The sequence below is a fragment of the Trichogramma pretiosum genome, unplaced genomic scaffold (genome assembly GCF_000599845.2).
Source record: "Trichogramma pretiosum strain Unisexual culture from Peru unplaced genomic scaffold, Tpre_2.0 scaffold14, whole genome shotgun sequence".
NCBI lineage: Eukaryota > Metazoa > Arthropoda > Insecta > Hymenoptera > Trichogrammatidae > Trichogramma > Trichogramma pretiosum.
In genome coordinates, this window is record NW_019641706.1 from 439,339 (window position 1) to 457,654 (window position 18,316).

The 18,316-nt window shown below is 43.3% G+C and overlaps 5 protein-coding genes across 6 annotated transcripts; 2 read left to right on the forward strand and 3 right to left on the reverse strand.

Annotated features, from left to right (window-relative positions):
• Window positions 1-206: 206 nt before the first annotated feature.
• Window positions 207-2,158, forward strand: LOC106656811. Its single transcript, XM_014377963.1, has 2 exons — window positions 207-594; window positions 684-2,158. Exons 1-2 carry the CDS (start codon window positions 207-209, stop codon window positions 2,156-2,158), a joined length of 1,863 nt encoding a protein of 620 aa, XP_014233449.1.
• A 94-nt stretch (window positions 2,159-2,252) lies between these two features.
• LOC106656812 (carbonic anhydrase 2-like) lies at window positions 2,253-3,506 on the reverse strand. The gene is made up of 6 exons (XM_014377964.1): window positions 3,419-3,506; window positions 3,196-3,336; window positions 2,878-3,128; window positions 2,707-2,809; window positions 2,489-2,625; window positions 2,253-2,360 (listed from the first exon to the last, which is right to left on the reverse strand). Exons 1-6 carry the CDS (start codon window positions 3,441-3,443, stop codon window positions 2,253-2,255), a joined length of 765 nt encoding a protein of 254 aa, XP_014233450.1. The 5' UTR covers window positions 3,444-3,506.
• Window positions 3,507-3,560: 54 nt separating this feature from the next.
• LOC106656813 (carbonic anhydrase 2-like) lies at window positions 3,561-4,831 on the reverse strand. Its single transcript, XM_023463005.1, has 7 exons — window positions 4,810-4,831; window positions 4,557-4,712; window positions 4,346-4,484; window positions 4,166-4,304; window positions 4,001-4,097; window positions 3,793-3,929; window positions 3,561-3,716 (listed from the first exon to the last, which is right to left on the reverse strand). Exons 1-7 carry the CDS (start codon window positions 4,829-4,831, stop codon window positions 3,561-3,563), a joined length of 846 nt encoding a protein of 281 aa, XP_023318773.1.
• Window positions 4,832-5,142: 311 nt separating this feature from the next.
• On the forward strand, window positions 5,143-6,403 carry LOC106656814 (carbonic anhydrase 2-like). The gene is made up of 5 exons (XM_014377966.1): window positions 5,143-5,215; window positions 5,292-5,564; window positions 5,669-5,925; window positions 5,985-6,209; window positions 6,302-6,403. The coding sequence occupies exons 1-5, from the start codon at window positions 5,143-5,145 to the stop codon at window positions 6,401-6,403; spliced, it is 930 nt and encodes a 309-aa protein (XP_014233452.1).
• Window positions 6,404-8,032: 1,629 nt separating this feature from the next.
• LOC106657006 (CD82 antigen-like) lies at window positions 8,033-16,279 on the reverse strand. Of its 2 annotated transcripts, none has more exons than XM_014378236.2 (9): window positions 15,383-16,279; window positions 12,799-12,867; window positions 12,482-12,694; window positions 11,174-11,359; window positions 10,390-10,512; window positions 10,165-10,218; window positions 9,996-10,088; window positions 9,802-9,885; window positions 8,033-9,702 (listed from the first exon to the last, which is right to left on the reverse strand). In XM_014378236.2, the coding sequence occupies exons 2-9, from the start codon at window positions 12,844-12,846 to the stop codon at window positions 9,634-9,636; spliced, it is 870 nt and encodes a 289-aa protein (XP_014233722.1). In that variant the 5' UTR covers window positions 12,847-12,867; window positions 15,383-16,279; the 3' UTR covers window positions 8,033-9,633. The 2 variants fall into 2 exon arrangements, with proteins under 2 accessions (XP_014233722.1, XP_014233721.1); XM_014378235.2 differs by having other exon boundaries at window positions 12,799-12,870.
• Between the last annotated feature and the right edge of the window lie 2,037 nt (window positions 16,280-18,316).

Consider the following 18,316-nt stretch of genomic DNA (forward strand, 5'->3'; position numbering starts at 1 on the left):
TCAGCAATCACCTGAAGTCACGCTAATCGCACAGTTGGTTCAATAAATAAATAAAAAAATAGGGTTACGTGCAAAAAGTCGGCATTTTGCAAACGCGTGTCATTATAATTAATTAAATTAAAAATCGAATGGATCACTCGCGTAAATTCAAACGCGGACCGCACTATCCCCCTTACATCAGGCTAACGAGGCGAGAATGTCGACCCATGGCGCCTTGCGCCACAGCGCAGCAAGAGTCGATCGAGGAGGACCACCGACTGGCCAATTGGAAGCGTTGGCTGAGGGACCGAGAGCGACGCCAAAAGTACCTATCGGCCGCGCTGAAACGCGAACCCTACGAGCTTGCACTCAACGCCTACGAGAGAGCTCGCGATAAAAATGAGACTGCTTGCGGTGACCTGGGAGCCAAGACCGTGGACAGGGTGGATCGAGTCAAGTACAGCAAGGAAGATCTGGATTTTTGGCGGCCACCTGAGAGATTGCACAAATACAGCGAGGCCAAGGGCGACGACGTGACGCTCACAGAGCCTCAGAGGCTAAGAAAATTGGTCGCTCCGAAGGCGAGGATCTCACGGATTCGGCGCTCGAATAATTGTAAATAAAACGCAGTTAGTATTTCCATTGATCGAGCTGATTAAACGATGCATATCTGATTCGATAAAAATGAATTTTTCTCCTTTCAGTATCGGTCGCGTTGGGAAATGACGCTACCTCTAGAAAAACGACCACTTGCGGAAACGCAGCGGCTGCCAGCGGAGACGGTTTGCAAATGGGCGAGCCACCCTCCGATTTGAGCTGCCGGAGTCTCGCCGTGATCGGCAAGGCGTTCACGCCTCCCGATTACGATAAAAAGGTCCTCCGTCTTCCCGTGATCACCGTCACCGAGCCGGAGAGGAAGAAGCCGCTGCTGCAGGATCCGGACTCACGGGCGGTGCTTCTGATTCGAGACCGAGAACTGGTCGCGGAAGGAGGTCGCTTCTTCGAGAGATTATCGAGGGTGAGGACGGAGAAATTGAAAAGAAGCAAAAAAGATCAGCACGCGAAGAAGTACGCCTACTCGGTCTACGACTCACACGTTTACAAAATTTTCGGCAAAGAACCTCCGCCCATCGTGTGGACTGTAAATTTTCACAGCAAGGGTGACGAGATATGTAAGAAATTTCTCAGGATCGAGAACAAGGGCGTTAAGATCATGACTTTCGACTGGCTGAGCGCTAGTCCCGACTGCTTTCCCGATATGCCGTATCGACGCATCGACAGTTGTTTTTTCTTCGATAAGACTTCTTTTAAAATTTATCCCGGTCAAGTATTGGATTTTCACGTTTTGTTTCAATCCAAAAAATCGAGAGTCGCCAGCGAGTTGTGGACCCTGCAAATCCAACCGCAAATATACCCGAGCCCAATTCAAGTTCGCTTATGGGGAATGTCCGAGGGCCTGGACGAAATTAAGCGCGAAAACGACAAAATCGAAGAAGTGACTGAAAAATTGGAATTACGAGTTCGAGACTCAATAACCCGAGAACTGGCTAATGCCCTGATCGACATGGCGACGAGTTGCCCCGTGATCGACGAAACGCCTTACGATCTCTTCTTCCTGGAGCGAGACATATTCCGAAGTTTGAATCGCCGCCATCACTACAAGTCCGTGCAGATCAATGAGCTGAAGTTCATGTGGCAGGAAACGATCGACGACGAGGCCACCAGCGAATGGAATTTGGATCTCGCGGATCTGCGAGCGGCTCTGCTGAATATCGAAGATCCTCTGCTGCAGCGGGACATGCTCAAACGATTCGGTGCTCTGTGCGACGAGTTGCTGCTGCCCGACAATACTTACACCCAGCCCTGTGGTTCGAGCAGACAGATGGTTTACTGGCTGCTCGGGGAATTTTTCAATGAATTCGAGACTACGAGTCACTCGGTTTGGCACGGCTGTCGTTTGCTACCGCCTCGAGACGACCACTGCGAGGAAGAGGAAGACGAAGGGGAAGGAGAGGAAGAAACGGCTGCGGCTTGCGGCGAATCGGACGAGGAGAAGGCCGCCCACCTACGCCTCTATCACGAAACTATGCACATGAGAATCTACGCATTACTTTGCCGAACTATCAACCAAGTTTGCCACGCTCTGGAATCCGATAATCTTTACAATAAAAACGACTGATTTTTAAATTTCAAAAGTGTTTTGCTTTATTTTTATTTTATTTTATTTTGTCGAGGACTTTCTCATTGGCGTTCACAGGTGTACAGGCACTCGATCAATGCACAACTTGGTAAACGATTCGATTGTGCAGGTGCTGTACCGGGCGCGCGTTATTTTTGATGTTTCTGTTACGATGGTTTTTCATTTTGCGAAATTCGTCGAGCTGCATGCCAGAGAGAGAGAGAGAGAGAGATAGAGAGAGAGAGAGAGAGAGAGAGAGAAGCAAGAAAAGAAAAAAGCGGCGTTAGTTTTTATTCGTGAAAGGAGGACATAAAATTTGATCGCGCACACCTGATCTGCTCTTATGGGTATCGCATTGGGAAACAGTATCCAGGTAACGCATTCTTGAAAATCACCGGCTGTTAGAGAGCCGCGATACGTAAAGTACTTGTCGGTATTTATATACTTTCTGATCCACATCAAGCAATCTAAACGGAAAAAAAATAAAGCGAGATAAGTGGCAATTTTTTCTTTGTGTCGTATAAAATTTAAATGCAAGAATCCCTTACTGGACTCGATTGTTTTTTTAGATTTGTAGTCGTGTATGTCCTTCAAATGCTCCGTGATTCTTTCGAGCAGCGCAAAGCTCGGGCAATCGATGTCATCCGTTACCTATATGATAGTCGAGTCGCACTCGTAGTAAATTCGCTTATCGATGCATTATAAAAGGTAGCTCTTACTATGAATAAAAATCCCAAGACGCAGATGCCATCTTCTTGCTTCAAACATTCGCTCATGCTGCTGTACTTTCGATTCCAATGCACGGCGTGAGCTTCCAGGCTGTACCAAGTGCCGTTGATGGTGTGCTCGGATCCTCGGCAATTGTCCTCGCCCCAGTGAAAGTGGAGGTTTTCGAATTCATACGTGTCCGACGCCAACGGGCCGTACTTGAGAAGCGACGGTTTTCGATCGCCACCCAATCGTATAACGGCTAGGCGTTATGAAAAACGTCGCAATAAATGTCGTGATTATTATTCTGAAAATTGCCAATGTCTTACGATATTCGCCGTTATTGGTAATGGTGGCCTCGCCATCTTGAAGCCAGTGATTTTCAAGAGTCAATGGTCGCGCACAAATTCGCACGCATCGAACGTCCTCGGTTTCTATATCAATAGGTGATTGTCTTCTTCTGTTCACAGCTATCAAAGTAACGAAATTTAATGGGTTAGGTTTTTTTCATGGCCATCTGATCGATATTTCATCATGTAATATTAAATTTACATTTCAGCTCGTTGTCGGTTAGCATCGTAGAATTTTCGATTTTTTTTATGTATATTTTTCAACTTTTTCTTTGTTTTATCACTTAAAATTTAGTTATGCCGTGAACGTGACTCTAAAAAATACAATTTGCACGGCCGACAGCTCATCGCGAGCCACACCCAGAACAATTGACAACTGATTGCGATTTTTGCTGAATAGCCCAATAAACTCTTCCTGTATAGCGAGTTCTCTGCAGAGGTCTGTAATTACTCGTGATATTTTGCATATCATAATCGTAAAGATCTCGAAAAGCTTCGCTCTGAAAGGAGTGAAAAATATAGCAAGGAAAAATATGCACGACGATAATGGCAGTGGGTACGCTAAATTCTGCTCACTTGTCTGTCTATAATTAAGATTGGACGCGGTACAATAATCCACTGAACGCATTCGGTAAACGGCTCGGTCGTGAGAGAGCCGAAGTAAGTGTAATAGCCCGCACTACTCATTGCTTGTTCCAACCAGTTTAAGCTATCTGCGATAAATATGGTACAGAATAATGTAACAAAATTGTTGAGTCAAACAAATTTATATAATAGTAATAACCTGGCTCGAGTGAGATACTGGCACCTGGTGCCCGAATTTTTTTCAAACCATCGCTTATCTTTCTGAAGCTATCACCTGCGCATGGATCATCTACTACCTAAAATTTCATACGCAAATTAAAAAGAACGTCCTCTCCTCTGTACATCATTTAATCCGAACTACAACCTGAAAGAGAAAAGACATTATTGCCATTCCATCACTTTTATCGTAGCACTTGTCCGGAGAGCCGTATTTCTTGTTCCAATGCACCAATTGAGCTTCTATCGAGTACCTGTCAGAAGTGAAAATGAAAGCGAGACGAAGACTTGCTTCGTGCGAATCATAATAGGCCATGTATATAAATACCATCGAGAATCAATAGAATGTTCAGAGCCGAGAGCGTCGCTCGGGCCCCAGCGAAATTGTAAATCGGAAAAAAGATATTCTCCATCGAGGGGTCCGCCTTTCAATAACGGAGTAAACTGGCTACACAATTCGATTTTAACTGTTTGAAAGAGAAAGCAGATGTATTAACTTATAGAAAATGTTGCTTCTATTTCGCTTGTCTCATAATGACCTGTTTTTCCGGTGTTCGTCATTTTGACGCATTTGGAATCCAAATGATTTTGCATCAATAATATCGGAAACTCCTGCGTCACGTGATTACTGATGTCAATCGGGGATTGATCCCATTTCGGATTGTTCCCACTGGTCGACGTCCACGGCTTTCCCGCTTCGATTCCGGGGCAAAACACGAATGCATTGTTAGAGCATACTCCAGCGTAAAATATGGCAATAAACGAGAGATTATGAGATAAGAGATTTCTTACTTGCTTTCGTTTTTTTGGTCATTATTATTTTTTTTTTTTTTTTTTACTATTTTTACAATTTTTATATTATCAAGTATTTAGAGGTTAACGCGGCTCTGAACACGTGTAATTTTTAACGACGAGCTGTCAGTGATCTGAAGTTATCGACGCTCTGGCCGTAAATACACCAACAATAGGGTTAATCCTCATTGTCTACGAACAATGCGGACACTTTTATCGTCTGCAGCATTATTCCTCAAATTTTGAAGTCAAATTTTTATTTTCGCTATCATCTAATAGCAAGTCGTCGTCGTCGTAGTCGTCGTGCTTGTATAGGATAATTAAAAGCCGCTCATGATTGACACGTTAACTCTTCAACAGACGTTGCCAGATATTTTTATCTTTTTCGGCGGTACCATATTCCTCGGTGAAGACCCCTTTATTTACTAACACATGTATGTGACGAAAAAAAATAACGAGCAAATGTTCCGTGTGCACCGCAGCTATGGTACTGATGCAGTACATCGACTGGTCGTGCATCTTCACCGCGTTCAATTGCCCAAAGAAAAATCATTCACGCGTGCCGTTTCTCTACGGTGAGGCGACCGGGCCGGAGTTCTGGAAATGCAAGTATCCGGAGTCGCGAGGGGTTCAGCAATCGCCCATCAATATCAACAGTCAAGACGTTTGCTGCATGAATACGGCTCAGCCGCTCTGCTGGTTCGGTTACGGAGACGAGCCCGCAACGATGACCATCGCCAACGACGGAAATACAGGTGAGATTCGGTGAGTTCGGGTTCACGAAACAAAAAAAAAATCAGCCTGACAGATTATTGACTCGTATCACTGAAACGATGCACCATCCCGCCCCCCCCCGTAGTCGAGATGTTCGGATACTGGCCCTGTCCCACTCGTCCGATGCTCAGAGGCGGCCCGCTGAGATGCGCCTACGAGTTTCACTCGGCCCTATTTCGCTGGGGTCCCGGCGATGACGAGGGCAGCGAGCACACCCTAGACTACGAGCGTTATCCCATGGAGCTTCAAGTCGTGCACGTGAAACGCGGCGCTGGCAGCTTCCAAGACATCACGGCTTGCAGAATCAAGGACGGCATCCTCATTATGTCATATTTTTTTCAGGTAAACCTTCCGAATCGATTGCATCTCGATAATATTAATGAAAGAAAATAATTCGCAAGGTGACGAGCAACGACAATCCGTATCTCGATCACGTGGTGCAAAATCTGCGCCGAGTCCGCTGCCCTGGCGCCTTCGTGCAGATACCGGCTTTTCCGCTCGAGTGGCTCTGCCCGAAATTCGAGAGCAAGTACTACCATTACCAGGGCTCGATATCTCACCCTCCCTGCAGCGAGATCGTCGTCTGGCTAATAAATCCCGAGCCAATTGCCATATCGGCTTCACAGGTATATAGCACCTTCGCTACTGCGCTCGTAATCTTTACTTCTCTCTTTCTCTTTCTCCCAGAAGGACCGATCGATTTGCATTTTTCTTGCAGATAATGGAATTTCGAAAGATCAACTCGATAGAGGGGCCGATACTGTCGAATTGCCGGGCCGTGCAACATCTGAACGACCGACAAGTTTTCTATTATCCCTGATATGTAAAAGCTCGTGTGTAACTGAACGGACAAAAAAAAGAACAAAGTATTTTATGAAATCAGTATGGTACAGTCGTCTTTGTCGTCGTCGTCGTTGCGCGAATGGGAAAACCTTGCTCTCGATTAAATTAAAAATGAGTCGTTCGGAGACTGAAATTACCATCGCAGCCAGCTGTGGAACGAGTGCGCTATATCGATCGTTTTTATTATATCTCAATTTACTCACCTTGACTCGGCGAGATTTTGCTCGCTTTCTCGCTTGTTGCCTCTCATGGATATCAGAGAGAGAGAGAGAGAGAGAGAGAGAGAGAGAGTTAATTAAGCTCCACCGGCTTCCTTGCGAGAGAAAGAAATTCCACCGTGAAAAAGAAGAGAAGCTTGAGGAGGAGGAGAAGGTTGCGGGCTCTATACAGGCAACATTAGCAATTGGGGGCTCGATCGGTTTCAATTATTGCCACTTAAGGCTCTTAATATTTTTTGATGGGTCTCAAAGATGACGAATGAAGATAGAAAACTTGAGAAGGCTTAATCCACAGAGAACAGAATCTTTATTTACTGCACATTAGCTTTTTTTTATACATTTTGTCGTAGTACGTTCGAGATACAAGCCACGGGCAAGTGTGTGTGACAACAGTATGTTGTTGAGACGTGATACACAATAGAGTGTTGATGCGCGCCCTCGCGCTTCTTTCATCGTAGGCATGTCCGATTTTTTTTCTAGATAACATACGTGTGGCACTCTAAATAGATTATAAACACATTGGACGATTTTTCGTATCTTTTTTTTTAGCTCTCGATGTTTTTATATAATTTTTCGTATCCTTTTTATCTCTTGATTTTTTTTATCGATGAATTTTATTATACAATGATTTAGTTTTGCGTTTAGTTTTATCTTCTTTTTTTTATTTTGTGTATCAACATTATCTACATGCTTTTATTGCAATTTCTTTTATTAAAAAATTAATACAGATTGAGATCTTCTTTGGAAAATAATTTGCCGTTGAGACATTTTGGCACAACGCAATTATAAACATTCATGATGCAAGAAACGACAGTCAGTATGAAAAATAAAATCGTCTGGCGATTTGAAAATTGTAAAACTATATATCGTATTCGCGTTGCTTTATCATGGCGTTATATTTTTCAATTGAGTTGCAACCGTTATTTTTTCTTATTTCATTTTCACAGCCGATTGGAAAATCAATACTCGTCAATTTTCATAGACTTTTGTTGGATGAAAAAAAAAATGTTCACTTACTTATTTTCGAGCTTTTCCACAATTTCATAATTAAATCATTACGTATTGTACGTATAACAGTTGAAATTTTATGTACATCGACGAATTTTGCAAAACTGTTACGATTTGAATTTTCGTTCGCGAAGAAAATGCTAAATTTTCAATCGTATGTGTATAATATGAATCGATTAAAAGATGTCAAATATTGTCATTTGATAATATATCTTCCGAAAATTACTCTCTTACGATTTTTCTCGGTAAAAATTTGTGCACAAAAAGTTTCGTACAAAATCTATGATCATATATACTATTGTTGAAAAATCATTTTAATTGAAATTGTCGTTTTTTCCTTCAAAGCATAAAAAAAATTGTTTTGCTTCGTTAAAATATAAAATTTTAACATTTATTTATACACAGTTTATTAATAATCATTATTTATTTATCATTTCATTCACTTATTTATTCACGTTTTGAAACTCGCACTTAAGCTTATTGATTATTTTAGAATTCGGTATTCATTAAATCGTTTTTTAATTTTTTTTCTCCATTTATCGTCTATGAAACATAGCATACATTTACATATAATTCATACACATAATTCACGAGTATATTACAACAATTTTCTTATTACTTATTTTAAAGACACACTCATATCGACGAAGCATTTATTTGTCATTATAACTATTTTAATATTCATTACGCGAATGATTCAGCGAATTACTAATTTGTTGACGTCCAATTATGGGCGATCAGAACACCGATAAAATTTCTTTAGTCGATAACATCTTTTATATTAACAATTGTTTCAATAGAGCAATAAAGTCAACCGCAGAATCTTCCTATGCACACAATTTACCTTTAAATATTTCTTAAAGATAATAGCTCCAATCAACATTTACACTTTCGTACAGTAGATGAAGTTTTTCACTTAGGGAAGAGCAGGGCCAGTAAGTATTAATTATATTAAAATCATAACGATCCGTATTTTCCATGAATGAACTGTCCTTTCATGGACGCATAGGTACAAGTATATTTGTATTTCGCGAGAAACAAGAGCCATTTAACTTGGGATTGGTGTAAATGGTAAATCCTAGGTTATAATTGTTCATTAATAGTAATTAATATTAATAATAATATTGATAATTAGTATTAATAATTAATTAATATATATATAAATAACGATCCAATTATTTGAATTTGATATACAAATTAAGCTATGCAAACACGAAATATTTTATTCGACAGTGAAAATACTTTAAACTCACTTGTCATATTGGCCCTCATACCAGCATGTTAAGCTCTCCCCTATGGTAATTACTTCGCTTAATCATATTGATCATCATAAAAATTAAAGTGCTACATATTAATTATACACTCATCTCAAACTCTGCTCTTTTAGCTACATTCCAAATATATTTTATTCTCACCGACGACCATGCTATAAATCCTAAAAATTCCAGCGTAATTTTTTATCGGATTCGTGCACGAGTTTCGTGTAATATCGTTCGACAAGCGAAACAAAAAAACTTGAGCACTCTAAGCGTCGTTCCACATTTTTTCACAATAAAATCGTCACGTACAACGAACAATGCTATGTTACTATATTTATAAAACAGAAGTGACCATGCTTGTATGACTAATTTAATAAAATTTATTGACTTTCACTTTACCTCTCGTTAAATGTATAACGGATAATATACATCATTTTTCTCTCCTTACCAACTCGAAAAGCAGAGAATCTTAAATTTTACCACTTCTCTGCGCATCTGTGTGTGTATATATGTCTGTATGTAAGTATAAGTTCCGCCACGGCAATTTCCTCGAGATTAAACGAACGAAAGAGAGAAATGAAAAAAAAATTATCTCGAGGAAGCGTTTAATTGGTGGTGCGCGCCGTGACGGAACCCCGGGCCTATCTGACGCTTCCAGAGCGGCTGTAATCGCGACGCGAGGCGCTATGCACGCTGCCCATGCGGCTAGCGCGACGCGAATGCTATCCGGCTGCGTGGCCGCCACGGCCCACTTTGCGGCACAGGCAGGCCGACGTGATGGTGCCGAAGATCTGCGTCGCGGACAAAAAGCAGAATAAAGACGAGAAATTAAAAAAAGTGGAATAAAATTAAATTGAATGGAAAAGAGGTAAACTATCAAGGACACGTACCTGCGTCAGGGCTATCACGATATCGAACACCAGAATGTATATACAATCGTAAGAAGCCCAACTTTTGATTTTCTCCAAGCAGCCCTGCAAAAGCGTAAAAAGTTGTAATGAAAATGTCTTGTTATTTTCTTGTTTACAGTTTGCAATACGAGAAATATTCATCGTGAAATTTAAAATTGAACAAGCTACTATACCTCTTGATTTCTGAAGCCTTCCTGTTCTATTTTCGATGAAGATTGACAACTCGATTCGTCTTTGGGTTGCGGTGCCAGCCAAGGTTTTTCGTTCTGAAATGAGACACGCATATATTCCTCTGATACATTCATTATAACTTTGAAATGAAGTAAAGAAATTCCAACTTACGTTCTTGTAAAATACCCTGGAAATGACGCTCATGGGGCTTCCAGTATTCTTTACCTGTATATACGAAAGCATGCAAATGAGATGAACAATTTGTTCTATCATGTTACAAGAGTAAAGGAAGATTTTTAATTAAAAAATAAAGTCTCATTTACTTTTATTACATAGCTCTAATTATTCTATTATTAGTATTATATTAGCTCTCCGAGAATAGCTTTTCAGGCTCACCTCATCGTCCTTGAGTACGCAGCATGTGGCCGGCACCTGAAACCTTTTCCCGGATAACTGACTGTCGCGCCACCAAGCTGAGCCATTGTAATCCAAATCGTTGTAAATTCCACAGCAATTGAACTGCGCGCGCGCGTCGAACGATGAAAGAGCACAACACAATGAAAGTGGAAAAAAAAAAGAAAGGAAGTTATTTTTGTCGTTTTATTAACTCATGTTTTGTGTCACTCTCGGTCAACGTCTATTTAAACAATAAATCCTTGCAATTTTATTTAGCGCGATTCGATAATAATAAAAAAAGAAAAAAAATAAGAAGAGAATAGAGAGACCCCAGAGTCGAGATTATACAACGCGTACATGTGAGCGCGTGCCAAGTTTATCAATAAACCCTGCATATTATATGTATATCCCGTGTCATATGCACCGGGTTTTCTCTCCGAGGTTTCTCACGCACATACGCGATACCTATAATCGAGAAATGGCAACATCAGCGCGCGAGAACGGAGAGGGGGTGGTGATGGTGGTGCAGCTGCTGAATAAGGCACGCTCCAGTTAGCTTTTGCGAAGGGGCTTAACAGAGAGAGAGAGAGAGAGAGAGAGAGAGAGAGAGAAAGAGAGAGAGAGACCGAGAGCTTGTACGTGCATACGTGTGAGAAAAAGAGAGAGAGAGAGAGAGAGAGAGAAAAGATGCTGCTGCCGTGACTATATCCTCGGAAGATGCGAAACAAGCTTCGGCGCGCGACGTTAATATGCGTCGTCTTCCGCATGCATTATACATACATACCTTAAACTGAGCGTAATCCAGACTGTGGGTGAATTTAATATCGCTGAGGCCGCCGTGGCCGTAATGCCCGTTCAGCCGCTCGGACATGCGCGACTCCAGGCCGCTTATGACGCGGTAAGTCACGATGCCAAGCACGGTCGACATCACGAATTCCGTTATCAGCATGGCTATCAGCATACTCATGTACTGTGTGGGGCAAAAAAAAGGAAGAGAGTCAAGAGCAGAATAAAAAAAAGTAAAAAAGCAGGACGAATATCCTCTCGGGTTAAATTTTTTTCTGCTTCGTTTCTTTTTTTTTCTTTCGTGCTTCTTTCGTGCGAAAAAAATGAAATTTCCTGCTTGCGTTATGCGTTGAAAAAAAAAAAAAAGAATTGATGAATTATGCGCGCGGCGCACATGCGTGAACGCGCTCGAAACATCCACAAAATATACGAAACTCCTCGCGTATATATTATGAATATTCATGAATGCGACGGCCGCACATACATCGATACTCGCAATTTCGTATTTGGAATAACTCGCGGGCGGGCTCCACGAGAGCCATCTGATCGGAATTCATATATTTTTCCTGCGAAGGGGGAGGTACTACGCAGGATACAAGGTAAACAATGCGTCACGCTATGTATATAGTAGTGCATAAAATATCTAACGAATCTATTTTTACGCTACATTTCGGTGGTGCACCCGCATCGTTGACCAGTATGTTTTTTACGCGTTTACCGCGCGCCGCAGAGCTTTTGAGCTTTCACAGTCTGGGTTGTGTTTCGTGCGCCTGTATTAAGTAAATTGAATGATGAAAGTGCACAGTGCACAACGGTAAGCCACGCTCGTTTGTACTGTGTATATAGTTTAAATAGCCGAGTCGACGATTAAAAGTTCGATTGTTTTCTCGATTAAATCGCGTCGCGGGCCCGCAAGTTTCGGCTTCGCAAGGCGTTCCCTGCTTGCTCTGGGCTTGCAAGGCACGAGGCTTTCGTCAAACTACTGTGTGTACGTTTGTGCGTTGTTGGTACGCGCGCGTAAACATCCGAATAACTTACACATCGAGGTGTACTCAGAGCACAATGGGTACGTGCGCGCGCGGCGCGTGACGTGTGTTTTACGTGCTTCGAAAACGGGCGGACACATACCTACGTAGCCTACGTGGGGTGCACAGCGCAAGACAACAAACTTAATTAAACTCAGGAGAGAGAAAGAGAGGGAGAGAGAACTTTCGGATGTTTGACGGAAATTAAAGCTTGCATTACGCATTACAGTTGTATTCGCTAACATTACTGAATTATAAATAATAATAAAAACAATACTCACGATAGCCAAGACGCACTGGCTTTGATGGACAGAGGCGCGACAGCCGAAGAAGCTCACCAGTATGATGACGGCGCCGAGGCCGAACAGGTAGTAGGCCAGAAGGTTGATGGTCTCGTTCGGGTTGTCGTCCGCCACGAAGAGATTCAGCAAGTGTGCCTTCGTCGGGTCCATAAGCAGCCAGCCGCCCGTTATCGCGACCATTAGACCCGTTAGCTGCGAGGGAGATTCATGATCGTTTTTAGTGGAAATTGATCGCGAATTAAGCCTGACGATGATTAAGAATTATCACCGATTAAGGCGCGTAAGGATCGTCTTACCCATATTAGCACGTTGAATGAAAACAGTATGGCTTTGAGATACTTCATTTCTGCGACCCACTACTGCTGCTGCTGTTGAAAAGTATCGTATTAATCTTACGAAATCAAATTAATCAACCGCATAATCTTTCATGGCAAAGCACAGCTACGGGTGTGGGAGAGAAACAAGTCAGACCATTCATCTAAGCGGTTTATTACCAACGAGTCTAGAGTACAGCAGCGGCACACAACATTCGAGTCGTTTAATTCCCCCGGCGTAATTGCGTTATAATTAGGACTACTTAACCGAGCGTGCATCTCGTGCGCAAGCTCAACGAGAGAAAACTCGGAATCGTAAATTCGGTGCTGCTTTTAGTTCTTTTTCTTTTCTGGATTTCCTCCCGTTTTATTAACCGTATGCCATCGACTTCGGTTTTCATGATGCTGCTGCTACTGCTGCTGCGGAATCGATGCACGCGATTTTATCGCGGTTATATAGAGCGCGCACCCAAGTTTTGAAAACAAATAAAGCCAGTAGCGAGAGAGAGAGAGAGAGAAAGGAAAATACTCCCTCTCGCGTGTGCAGCTGCTGTTGTATTACGGCTTCCGTAGGAGCATTCAAGAATCGCTTATCAACGTGCTCGAGTATGCTTGAAGAAATAAACAACGAGAGGAATCGAGAGAGAGAGAGAGAGAGAGAGAGAGAGAGAGAGAGAGAGAGAGAATAAGGGAAGGTGCAGAAAGCGAGAGAGCTGCGAACCAAGTGAAACACAAAAAAGCTCGACGTTGCGCTGCTGCTGTCTGATTTTATACGTCTCTCTCTCTCTCTCTAAAATATCAGTTGTTCAAATATAGCTATCGACGTGGCGGTACATTGTGTTTACTTCTGGAACGCAATAGCTTTTTACAATATCGTTACTTAATGCAAAAATATACTCGACATAAATTTCAAGAAAAATTTTAATATCGACTTCGTTGCAACAGCTGCTGCAAAGGGCTGATTAGTGACGCCACGACGACAGAGAGAGAGAGAGAGAGAGAGAGAGAGAGAGAGAGAAAATAGTTCCGAAGATTATGCCCATTAATGCATATCTATCGCATACTTTCGTACACAACTCCTCTGACGTGATTACAAAGTTATTTCCTTTGTGATATCGTCGGCCGATCGTCGACAAAGCGGCGGGACTTTACAAAGAACTTCTACTACCGCGTGTTACGTCTTCTCTTTATTTATTCGTGGAAAAATAATGAACTCTCGACTGGCTGTGTAGTGCACACAGTTATTTGAGTTAGCCGCGGATACACAACTAAATGACAAAGCCGCGCGGGAAATTCGATTATTTTTACCCCCGCATGCGATGCCGGTGACTGCTGTAAATCGACAATCGATCATCGACTTTATTCTCTTTCAGTCTCTTGCCATGTTAATTGATTTCATTCAACCCCGCGATATCGTTTGGCCCATCGAACTTATTCAAATAGCCTTTTAAATTCCGAATCAGAGCTCTCTTCTCCTCTCTCTCTCTCTCTCTCTCTCTGTTATAGCTCTCCGGGCGCAGAGCAGCATTGAGTTATTGATTATCGAAGTATTTGAGAGAAAAAGAGAAAAATTGCCCGTGGATCGCGACACGACACGACACGACACACATTATAACACAAGCGCGTAGCTCGGAGAAATGCTTTCGATCATTTCTCTTTGCCTTTGTGCAGGTAAAAAAATCTGTATGTTCTGTACAGGAAGGGAGGGGGAAAAAATTGCCTCGACAACGTCACGAGCGTGCGCACGTATCAACAAACAAGAGCATTTGTTTAGCTTGCATACTGTGTTTGAATTTCTCACACGATACTTGAGCGCGCGCGCGAAACTTACCCGCTCAGTTGAGAAAGAGAGATCATGTGCTGCGAAAAAGGCAAGGCCCCCTCAGGCTAAAAATCGTTCGCTTATAACTGATTTTTCTTCGCAACCGACACACAATGTGTGAGCTCGCGTGTAACACAATCGGAGCTCCTGAGGCACGGGAGACGAAAGAGTAACAGTAAAAATAGATAAGCCGTAAAAAAAAGAGGAGGAGGAAGGAGAAGAAGAAGAAGAAGCTGAGCAAAATACTCAAGCTCCCAAGCCCAAGTAAATACTGAACGACTTTTTTTCTTTTTTTTTTGTCGTCGTCGTCTTCGTCGTCGTCGCCGTCGTTGTCCCGAGCAGTGCGAAGACTCCAGCACGACCAAAATGTATTAACGAAATCCCCGCGAGAGGTATATACAGACAGCAGCTAATAGTATAGAAAAGAGCTCATGGACTCTCGTGCCGTGTGTGCGCGCACGATACCCTGGGCGACGAGCGCCGTGAGAGTAGTACAAAAGACTGTACGGGGGATTGCGCAAGGAAACCCGAAACAAAGTTTCTTATCTATCGACGGATATGTAAGGCGTATCAAGTTAAAACCGTACGTCTATACGTGTGTACTCGATGGAATAATCTGTTATTTCGAATCGCTGTATGATAAAAAAAAAATTTATACGGATTTTGGAGCGTGCAAGTAGTCGGGAGGGCGATATGGTCAGACATGCGAAGCTTTCAAAAAACAATCTTTCTCTCTTCTCCTACCTTTCGATGAAAAAGCTCCGAGATATACGATGATATCAGTTAGCCGCTTAGCTGCAGGGTCATATCTTCATCATCTTGATTCCGACTCCTTCCTTCTTTTTAGCAGCAGCACACTCACTTATTGCGAATCAGTATTCCGCAGAACAGAAAACAGAAAAGGGGCAGAAACTCGAATATCACATAACTGCTTGCTCTCGCTCTCTCGATGCAGCACACTACTCGACGCTCGGTATTTTATGCACACAACGCGCAACGATGCCCTCGCTCGCCGCCCCTTGGTCGACGTAATGCACGTTCCAGTTTTCACGTTGCTTACTTATACGTCCGTGTGTGTATGCGTGGGTGTAGGTGTGTGTACAAAACTGTTGGTATACTTTGGGCCACGAACTAGCGAGAGAGAGAGAGAGAGAGAGAGAGAGAGAGAGAGCTGGCAAGTTGGCCACAGGTGTGCTCTCTTGCAAGCTTCGAGCGCTTGTGGCTTTTTCAAACTGTTGCGTCAGACTGGAGTATCATCATCGTCGTCATTCCTTGGAATTCGTAGCGCACTATATATCAAACTTTCGTTACTTTTTATTACTTTTCTTGTTTTTCTTTTGCAACCTCGAGGAGGACCGATATGGTAATCAACTTTACGACGACGACCACGACTCACGCGAATTTACATTCGCAATTGGAAATTACGACGATTGATCGAATGAACCCGGGCCAAGCTCGTGCATTGCTAACCGAACATTATGGAGCGGCAGTGCTCTCGAGCGAGCATAGAGCATCGACAGAGAACTGACTGCGTGAAGTATATACGAGAGCCGAAGTGTGCACCGAGTGTGTGCCGTGCCGTGGCTGTGTGCTGTGCGGTGCAGTGGCTCCGTAGCGTATGAGTCGCGCTATGGAACTGGATTCATCGTTGAGAAAGTGAGAGAGCTTGCTCCACTGCTGCTTGCCGCTACTACTCTCTCTGGGACGCAGTTTCCTTCTCTCGCGCGCGTCGAACGGCTCGAAGAGTGGGGCGGCGGCGGCGGCGGTGCTGATGCTGGTGATGCTGGCGGTGGCGGGCGTTTTCATGTATAGCACTACTAGCCGAGAGCGAACGAGCGCGCGCATATATATACATCGATACATGCATTTAGCTCTCGAGGCTATTTGTGGAGATGATACATAAGCCAACCACCAGCAATACTGTACTAGCGTACTGTACCCGAAGCGCAACTGGCGTCGGCCGTGCAGCAGAGAGAGGAGAGAGCCTCCCAACGATAGTATATATACCATACCGACGTTTCAACTTTTTTCTTCTCGTTTCCTCCTCCTCCTCCTCCTCCTCTTCTCTTTCAAACAACCCCTTATAATATATGTACAATGTATAGCGTGTATCCACGCTCGCTCGCACACAGCGGGGAACAAGTGGCTTTGCTATATAGCCTTTTTATCAACGTGTGTGACGGGAGTCTATTTAGAAGGAGCGTGTGCGCGCGCCCCCCGTAAGCGAGCTTCTATCGCTCGTTCTTCGAAATTTTTTCCTTTTTTCTTTCTTTATTATTTTTTATTTTGATGCTGCTTCTCTCAGCTGCGGCACTCGTACTGAATATGAGTTTTCCACGACGAGGCTGTTTTTTGCAAAATTCAAACTGATTGAACGGCACACTCGTTGAATCGCATTTTTTAACGAACTCACTCGCGCACTTGGGGGAGTTTAATTTGACGAAATTGAAACGAACTTCGCGCAAGGGACTGCCTGCGCCGAAAGCGTCGTTTTATTTGATCGCTGATTACATGATTATGGACCTTTAAATTTAACGCTCGTATGATTTTTTAGCCTTGTACAATGAAGAAAACGCACGAAAATAAAAAGAAAAAGAGGAAAAAAAAGAAAAAAAGGGGAGTCTAGGGTAAAGAGCTCTGAAGAATTTGCAATTACGATTTTATTTTGTACTCGCTTTTACGCGTATTTAGTAGTAGTATGCGGGGCATTCTCTTCACCTATTCGCATTTTACATTCATCATGCCTACACAGAGAGACAGAAAGGAAAAAAAGAACACATACTGTGTGAGAGGAGAGAGAGAAAGAGAGAGAGAGCACATACGCACATGCACACATAGAGAGAAAAGTCGAGCTTTCCTTTTTATTCCCTCGAGTTTCTCTCTTGCAGGGTATATACGACCAACGTCACGCTGGTATACTATGTACTGTATCTAGCTTTTCAACGCGGGCATTTCTCCGAGCTGTTTTCTCCTCGTTTGTTCGTTCGTTCGCTCTCTTCCTCTCTCTCTCTTTCTCTCCCTATGTGATAAGAGTTAACCTCTGGCACATTATGCACCCGCGTACATTACTATAAACAATCGTAACACAGCAACAGCAGCAGCGGTGCAGTTTTCCTGCTAGTTTTTTTTTTCGTTGTTTGTGTGACGAGGACAACGACACTCACTGTGCTCGACGACGACCTACATATCTGTCAGCAGCTTTTTGACGTTCTTCCAATTGAAAAATATATAAAAGTGCGAGCGTGAGGTAGCTGCTACTGCTACTGCGCGACAATGATCGAGACATTCCACGATGGCTCGAAAGTCATTCACATTTTCTTAATTAAAGGAATTAACCCCACCCATCCGACCCCATTGGTGCACGCGCATCGGCCGATTTTCGGTCGAGACACACAGCTCAAGAAAGCAGCAGAATCTTGACGTGCGCGCGTCGTGCGTACCCCGTTGTCGAAGAGACAGAAGCAAAAGCAGCAGTAGCAGCAGAAGCCACGCACAATACACAGTACGATTGCAGTCGAGGAGAGAGGGGCTCGCTCGCGCACGCGTCACCAAAGTCGTCACGCCTGACCTTCCCTTGGCAGTCTAACGTACGAACGAGCGAAAGAACGAAGCTCGAAAAAAGCCCCCTTTTCTGAACGCGGGCACACACGTACACCTCCTCACCCCCCCCCCCCCCCC